An 8,600-nucleotide genomic window follows, 5' to 3' on the forward strand; every position below is an offset into this window, starting at 1 on the left:
AATGCATTGATATGTCTGAACCTTTAGAAGTTCAAGGTTCTATCTGATGTTGGTTTTGTCAAAATGAGTTGAGGACGTGATGCTGCTCTTTGACGAGCGTGTGGGTTTGTGTTTGAATTAAATTAAAAACAAGTTTGGTTTTACATTTCTGCTTTAAGGGAATAAAAAGGAGTTCGCCGTGTGACTGGAGCCAAACGAGCTGGAAAGATCAGGAAATGTTGCTCAGTCTGAGATTAAATCAAAAAACTCGGCTAAAATCCTTTAATTCCCTGAATTTATGCTTCAGCCAAGGAAACACGGAAGTTCCCGTCCACGTGTAACGACAGACCGCTGAGCAATGAGACGGCCCCAGTAACGCGTGGAGGAGTAAAATATGATTACATCATTACTTCCATTATCTGGTGCCACGTTTTATTATTACTAGTTATGATTTTAAATACGCTGAGTTCAGTGGGTGACTAAACTTCCATGCATGAGACACAGCATTTAAACAGCAGAACTGAAAACCCAGAAACAACACTTCCCTTCTTAAAGGAAACAGGGATGTTCAATCAACTCATGAGAGAATCCTGCATGCAACAGTTGCAGCCAACAAAGTGAACATCCCTACTGACTTTTCTGCAGATTCTGTATTTTTTTCATGGAGGACTGGCTTAGCGGCTTCCCCTTGTTTGGCGTGAGAGCGCGAGACAGACGGCGTCCATATGCCTTAAATCATCACTCCCATTAGGAAATGTGCACTTTGAGTGTGTGGATTAGAACAAAGTAAGACTAGATGTCAGTCTTTGGCTTCTGGTTTGCTTCAGCGGATAAAATCTTGACTTTTAAATGAAAAAAGAGTTCTCAGTATTAAAAGGTTTCATCTGCAATCCAGCTGCTCTAGAAAACCCCATTTAAATCTGACAGGACTTTCACTTGGGTGCCTGCTATTTTGATCAAGAAGAGAACATTTCTGTGTGCACATTTTGGTATCTAAAACTTTTAGCCTCAGTATCTGGAGACCTCTCACATCACAGAGGAAACCTTGTAGTTTAAAGGTGATAAGACGTGTTCATTTACTGGCTCCTGCACCGTGCAGGGTTTTAGTTAGAAGCTGACCTTGATAAACCCGCAGCGGCCATCGTTTGATCGCCCGCCTGCACTTGAGCTGCTTGTTACAGACACTTTAACAACAGCTGCTGATCTTAATTGGTCTGTCAAATAAAACCCACTCAGCTGGAACTTTAACAGTGCAGTTAAAGTTTTTTTGACATTAGTATTAATATTCTTTTAAAGAGCGGAACACAAAATACAAATTGTCCAACATGCTGTACAGATTAAACGGTCATTATTCACCCTGAGAGGCTGTATTAAATATTTCACTTTAATATATAGTCTGATTATAAAATAAAAAGCATTTATTTTCTCTTTATTACCTGCAGCAATTACAACAACTGTGTCCAGGTCTTTCCACCTACTGATCATTACATACGGGAATACGTCCAAACAACACAAGTGCAGGAGATGGTATCTGCGTGGCTGGATTTCCTACGGGGGTCTGACAGGTCAGGGGGCCCCTGGGTCCGAGCCTCTGTATAAAGTCTTAACATTTCCTGTCTGAAAGTCACAGAGCTCAGTTAAAAGGCTCAAAACCACCACAAAGGGACGCAAAACGACTACGGACAACGCAGTCGTATCGTTTGTAGTCGTTTGGTGTCTCTTGTGGTCTGGGGGTCCTATGTGGGAGGGGTGGGGGGGGCCTTCTGCTTGTCTTTGCCCACGGGCCCATTTTCTCATAATCCATCCGTGGGCATCTGTGACTAACGTCCCTCCTGTGGGTTCGTCTCGGCTGCTGGATGTGGGGCCCGTTCTGCCGTTTCTTTGATCCACAGGAAGCCCACCTGGGTGCCGAAGTTGGGTCCGTCTCTGACGTGGGAGAAGAAGAGCTCGGGGTGACAGGAGGTGCAGGGCGTCACGCAGGACCAGTCCGTCACCGCGTCGTCGTGGATGTGCTCAGGCAGGATGCCGCCTTTCTGGAGGAGGATTCTGGGGCGGGAGATAAGATGTTTCATTTAGTTAATGTCCCATTCACTGGGACGTTGTCAGTTTTACCACTGACAACGTCAGTGGTAAAACCTGTACACCATTCTCTGGCCCTGACCCAACGCACCTTTAACAACAACAACACACCACATACACATTGATGAAGTAACGACACACTGCTAAGGAATATAAAGATGTTTTTTAGCAAAGTTTTTAATAAAAACATCAACTACGTATCAGTGGTAAGTAAACAAGACCAAGGACTCGGTGCTAAAGATATGCTGGGGTCATTATTTAGTCTAAGAGCACAGAGGTTCAGTACCAGGCTGTGGGTGTTGGACAGGTGGAAACTTTGACCTGCCGGTGGCAACAGATGAAAAGTCGAAGGATCGCGAGACTGATTAGGATTCATGCCAAAATTCATCCCAATCCATCCAACATGTGTCTCAGTCTGGACCAAGAGACGGACAGTTTTCCACCTGTCTTAATGTTACATATAAAGTCAAACCTGAAAATTACGAACCCTTCGTATTATGGTCTGTTCTCCCGATCTGTACCTGTTGGCCAGGCGGATGTTGACATGTGGTCTGGCTGACTCTGGATCGGGGACGCAGTCTGGATGGATGCTGACGAAGTCCAGCGCCTGCTCTCTGTCCAGGGTGAAACAACACGCCCCCACCGACGGTCCCACCGCCACCACGATGTCGTTCACCTGGCAACCCAACTCTGTTACCATGGCCTCCACTGTCGCCATGGCAACCCCCATCAGGGTCCCTTTCCAACCTGAGGGAGAGTAGAAAATAGTCAGGGAGAACGGAGGCTGAGGTCTGCAACGTTTTCTTCGTTCCAGGTTTTTCTCACATGAACACACTGAAAAAAGTCAACATTTTTAGAACTCACTTTGTCCAGATTATAATTATTATGATGATTATTATTGTTATTAGCATTATTATTATTGGCATCATTCCGCTTCTGCGTGAAAAGTATCTGAAAGCTCAAAAAACAGCGACATAGGGGGGCTGGGACCAGCTGGATGGGCAGTATTCTGAAATTCATTTCAGCTGCCCGATATACTTTCATAAAGGTCCTTAATAAACTTTAAAAAAACGCCCCCTTTACACCGTTTAACACGACACTCTGCTGGGGGTGATGCTCGCTGTCGTATCATTAACCCGCTGGCTGCAGGAACCAGCTTTCTGACGTCCCATACGAACGCGATAACACGATCCACACCGGGTCAAATCGTAACCAGGACTTGGAGGATACTGTATGTGTGCAGGCGCGTCCTCAGCTCCGGTCACGTAGTCGGTGAGTGATTTAGGTTCCACGATAGAAAACCCACGATGAGAAACAACCCCGAATAAAAGTGATGTAATTGAAGTCAAATCCAGGTGTTTTGAGAGGTAGGCTATCAGCTCTAAATCCAGATGTTCGCTCCTGGAACGACAGCTGTCAAAATCTCCCCGCCGTGCTCCATGAAACACCCTGAAGGCTTTTCAGAGCGAGTGACCCACAACATATGAAACGTCTAGCGTCAGTTTCTGTTCCAGTTCATGTAAGAGCAGCAGCAGGGAACGATGGGAGCAGAGCGCTGTTTTATGTCTGTTGCAGGTGAACCACACCTGTAGAGTGTTAAAACCTCCTGGACTGACATCAAGCATGTTATATTTTCTAAATGCTGAGCTCCTCGGCTGTTCAACGGGTCTAAACCGCTTTACTCATTGAGACGTAGGCCTAAAAGGTGCACTGTAAGTTGTGTAACGAAGGAAAGAGATTGATATTGGTTCGGAGACCCGTCAGAAATCTCACCAATACTCAGAGGCATCTGAAAACAGCCACATTTATGTTTCGGTGAATAATTGATGAACTGAATGTAATTTATCCCTTTTCATTAAAGTACGCCTTTCTGTGTCGCTGCAATTCACGAGGAAACCAGATGAAAGAGAGGCGTTACCCTGACAGAAACGTCTGTTTTCCAAATAAAGTCTGCTTAGCTTGTCTTCAGGAAGCGGTTTACAGTATATCCATGATCACACAGCTGACAATAGTTTCTTTACCGGCGATTACCTGTCTGCCACTAGGAGTTTGTTGCTATGCCTGGTCAGGAGAGGCTCTAAATGTGCACAGATCTCCAAGCACAAGAAGAAACTGAAAAATCGTCTTCTATGCATAGAGATGAGCACATCCACGGTTGATAAATGAGGCCTCTGAGTTTTTCATTTCTTACTCCTGCCATCGCTGGCTCTCCAGTATCCCCACAGGCACAACATCTCATACAGTTCAGACTCGGCCGTCTTAATTAAATCTTCAGGGAATAAACCACTGAAACATCTACCTGCATGAGCAGCTCCGATGACCTTTGACACCGGATCAGCGAACAGGATCGGCATGCAGTCGGCTCCTGGAGCTGCTAAAACAACCCCAGTCTGACTGGTTACCACCCCATCGTAGCTCTCGGGCTCAGCTTTCCCCATAACCCAGACGTCGCTGGCGTGGTTCACCTGCAGGAAACAAGCCAACACGTCTCAGAGGTTGATGCATGAAGCCCGGAGCTGCAGCCACGGAGAGCTGAGCCCTGACTGGTGTTAATTCTCTGCCTGATTCTGTGTAGGACCGCTTTTCGGTGCAGAATTGTCGACTGTTAATGAGAACAGACATGAACAGGAACATATTTTATTACTGCATACTTCAGAAGATGGCTGGAAAAAGCTCTTAATGCTGAGTTTCTTTTCCTTCATCACACATAGCGCGCTGACGCTACAGTAGCATCTGATTCAAATACAGTAACATTAGTTAAGACCTTTAAATCAGGACAGCTACACTCACAAATGCTACAAAGAGACACAAAACCAACACAAGGGGAAAAAAAGCGTCTGCAAAAAAATGACGTAAGGTCACAAATACTTGTTCTAGCCTGCCACACATTAGTTAGAAAATCTTTATGTATACGCTTTTAAAAAAAAAAAGACCTGACTTCATGTAAAATTCATTTGTGGACCTTTTAATTTATTTGTTATATTTTAATTGGTTAATCCATCCATGTACTTTCTGCTGATTGGGATCTACTCAGTGACTACAGACTAACTCGTTAGGTGGCCGTAGACACGAGACAGAAAGTCAACTGTCCCTTCACGTGTTGTAGAGGGAGAATCAGCTGAGTCAGATGTCTGCACGCAGCCTATGATCTTGTCTTGTGCAGGATAACTCACGTACAGACAGTTCAGTACCTTGACCAGGCGTAGCGGCTCAGGGTGGAAACCGGCATGCAGGGCCAGTCGGCGTCTGTTCTCCATCACCACGGCCCCGGGGTCCCTCCTCCTGCTGCTGCTGAACAGATTCAAGGAGGACAGGGTCGGGATGTAGGACACACCGCCTGTACGAGTACTGAAGCCATGACCGAAGCAGTCTGACAGACAGAGAAGAGGAGGAGAGAAGGTGATAAATTGCCTTGTCTGTTACTTATGGATACCGTCGCACCAATTTCCATTCAAAAATCGGCCAATTTAATGGTTCCTCGCTTGTAAAGAAATGGAACTAGAGCCACTTAACCTTTATTTATACAGGAGAGTTGCCTGAGCATACCTGCTCCGAGGGACACAATAATAAGGAGGACGGGGTCATACACAGAACAGAGTAACAGACAATGAGCATGCTACAGTACTGAGAGCAGTCTTCAAGTGGGTGACATGCGCTTCACTCGCAGTAAAAGCAGTCTTTCGTAAATCAGGTCTGGTACAGCTTTCAGATTCTGTGACCTTGTCGGAGTAGAGAGATGTAAATTATTGTAATCCTTAATATTCCAGGAGTTTGACAACAGACCCAGTGACATGACAGATAACATTTCATTAAACTAAATGCAGCTTTGTGGACATTAAGACCATGAGACTTATTCAATATGTAAAAAGTCTTCATTCATATTTTACCAGCCAATGTAGACACTGTGCAAAGTGATAAGAAAAGCATAATTAAATCGGTAGATATTTGAAAGGAATTTTGTACGACTCCTTCGCATGTTATATTGGTATATACGACATCGTTAAACTGGTTGTTACTTGAATGGAGTTTGGTATGTGTTCCTCTCACGAGATGGTTAAACTGCAAGATACTTGAATGGAGTTTGCTATGTGTTCCTCTCACGAGATCGATAAACTGCAAGATACTTGAATGGAGTTTGGTATGAGTTCCTCTCACGACATCGTTAAACTGGTAGATATTTGAATGGAGTTTGGTATGTGTTCCTCTCACGAGATCGTTAAACTGGTAGATATTTGAATGGAGTTTGGTATGTGTTCCTCTCACGAGATCATCTAACGGCAAGATATTTGAATGGAGTTTGGTATGGGGTTGTCCTATCCTAAAATCGGCAGATACATGGATAGAGCTTGTAATAATGACAGATGGCCCGTTACCAGACTAATCTGAGGGGTTCATTCTAAAAACCCCAAAGGTTTGGATTTTATAAGGACACGAAACAGAAAAGCTACAAATCCTGACATTATGGAAACTCTCACTGGCACATTGTTGGTGTCTCTCTCTTAAGAAATGGACTATTTTCTCTTTTTTTCCAATGGTCATCTGAGGTTACTGTGGTGTTATTTAGTAAAGGATGTTTGCTCGGTGTAGGCGACGCCCGGAATAAACAGATTTGACATGTTAGTTCGTTTTATTTCGAGGATCCTTTTGGGGATAAAACCTGACACTTTTGCCCTTTACATGAATGACGGAAAAGTCTGTCAGTGATCAAACCGACCTGGAATCAGTGCTGACCTCAGCACCGTGACCTCTCCGTTCAGCGCAGGTAGCTGCTGCAGAAACGCAGACACTTCTTCTTGGACTCCTTCGCCAGGTGAGTCCGTGTGGGCGGAGCCTGCGCAGCTCGGGCAGGCGAGCTCGTCCGCCGACCTCACTTTGTAGTCAAATGCATACGCGGCCGTAAAAAGCTGCGCCTGGTACCGAACCAGCACCTCTCGGCCCCGCGGCGTCGTGACGACGCTCACGGAGCTCAGGTCCAGCCGGTCCACAGTCCGCTTGAAGCGGTACAAACACTCCGCGATGGAGCCGGAGTCCAGCACCCGCACGCTCCGCCACGAGCTCAGAAACGGGTCTGAGAAGCCGTTTTTCTCCCCTTTCTCCCGGTACCGTTCCCCGCACAGCAGAAACACATGCGCGCCCGATGCGGATTCCTCCAGCAGAGACGAGCCGGCGCATGTTGGACAGCAGCCGTGAATCAGATCCACCAGCACCGCCTGACACATCGTGGACACGGAGGGGTGTCTACTGCTCAGGGCGCCGAATGAAGTCCCGTCCGCACCCGGGGCTGCGCTCGCCCCGTCGCTGACAGGTCCTCTTGGGTGACAGGAGGAACAGGGACCGGAGCTAAATAGCCCAGAAACAGCTGTGGATTCTGGACTTCCTGCATCGTCGCTCCGCCCACACTGGAAACTCCTCTCACGCGTCGGAAATTCCTTCTCTGAGCAGTTCCTCGACTTCTGCCGGCTGTTGCACAAAACAGGGGGTCCAGAGAGGTTAAGCTGAGTTTAGGAGCGCGTTTCCCGCACAGCAACACGCGGACACGCGGCGAAATTTGCACAAGCTGCAGCAGCAGAGTACCCGGCGAGAAGGGAGACAGTACGGGAAATACCCCACCACTGGAATGAAGGTGCGGAAGGCAGAACCCAGAAATCAGCAGAAATCACTGAAACGGATGCACGAAGCCCGGCGGTTTAATGCACGAGTTAAGGTTTGCGTCTGACTGCAGGTTGGAGTCAAAACAGCCCCAGGCTTCTGTGGGACCTCGTCCCGTTCTGCTTTCAGGAGGCTGATCCCCTGTCAGGTGCAGAGTGTGAAATGCCCCTTTCTGTGTGGACTGCAGCTCACTTGGAGGCATATACGTTCATTTATGATCCACTAAGCATTAACTGCACACATGAAGCCATAGTGACCTGACCTCGTTTTATTGTTAAATTGGTAGATTCTTGGGTGGAGTTCGGTACCGGTTCCTCTCACGCCGTCGTCACATTGGTCGATACTTGGGTGGAGTTCGGTACCGGTTCTTCTCACAAGTTAATTCACAAGTTGCCCAGACTTGAGGAAAGTAATTAAAATGACCTCCATCGTCACCAGCTGCAACTTTAAAGTGATGAACGCATTAATACTTCAGTCATTATAATCCACTAACATAATATTTAGTATTCTGAAATGGGCCATTCCGCATAATGAGTACTGTTACTTATGGTATTAAGTACATTTGATGCTTTTGCACTTTTACTTAAGTACATTTCTGAATACGTGACTTTTACTTGTGAGAGTGTTTCTACGCAGTGGTATTGGTACTTTTAAAGGAGTAAAAGTACTAATACAGCAAAGTAAAAATACTCCATTACAAGCTAAAGTCCTGCATGAAAAATCCTACTGAAGTAAAAGTACATTAGTATCAGCAGCAAAATGTAGTTAAAGTATTAAAGTAAAAGTACTGGTTGGGTTCCTCTGACTGATCTGTTATTATATCTGACATCATTAGATGATTAGTACTGAAGCATCAGGGTGTAGCAGCATGTTGATGTTGTAGCTGCTGCAGG

General features: G+C 46.0%; 1 protein-coding gene across 2 annotated transcripts; it reads right to left on the minus strand.

Annotated features, from left to right (window-relative positions):
- Positions 1–272: 272 nt before the first annotated feature.
- lacc1 (laccase (multicopper oxidoreductase) domain containing 1) lies at positions 273–7,558 on the minus strand. Of its 2 annotated transcripts, none has more exons than XM_040147904.1 (5): positions 6,773–7,558; positions 5,250–5,428; positions 4,358–4,523; positions 2,580–2,805; positions 273–2,025 (listed from the first exon to the last, which is right to left on the minus strand). In XM_040147904.1, the coding sequence occupies exons 1-5, from the start codon at positions 7,275–7,277 to the stop codon at positions 1,800–1,802; spliced, it is 1,302 nt and encodes a 433-aa protein (XP_040003838.1). In that variant the 5' UTR covers positions 7,278–7,558; the 3' UTR covers positions 273–1,799. The 2 variants fall into 2 exon arrangements, with proteins under 2 accessions (XP_040003838.1, XP_040003837.1); XM_040147903.1 differs by having other exon boundaries at positions 1,882–2,025; positions 2,546–2,805; positions 6,773–7,522.
- Between the last annotated feature and the right edge of the window lie 1,042 nt (positions 7,559–8,600).

The sequence above is a fragment of the Xiphias gladius genome, chromosome 16 (genome assembly GCF_016859285.1).
Source record: "Xiphias gladius isolate SHS-SW01 ecotype Sanya breed wild chromosome 16, ASM1685928v1, whole genome shotgun sequence".
NCBI classification, from domain to species: domain Eukaryota; kingdom Metazoa; phylum Chordata; class Actinopteri; order Istiophoriformes; family Xiphiidae; genus Xiphias; species Xiphias gladius.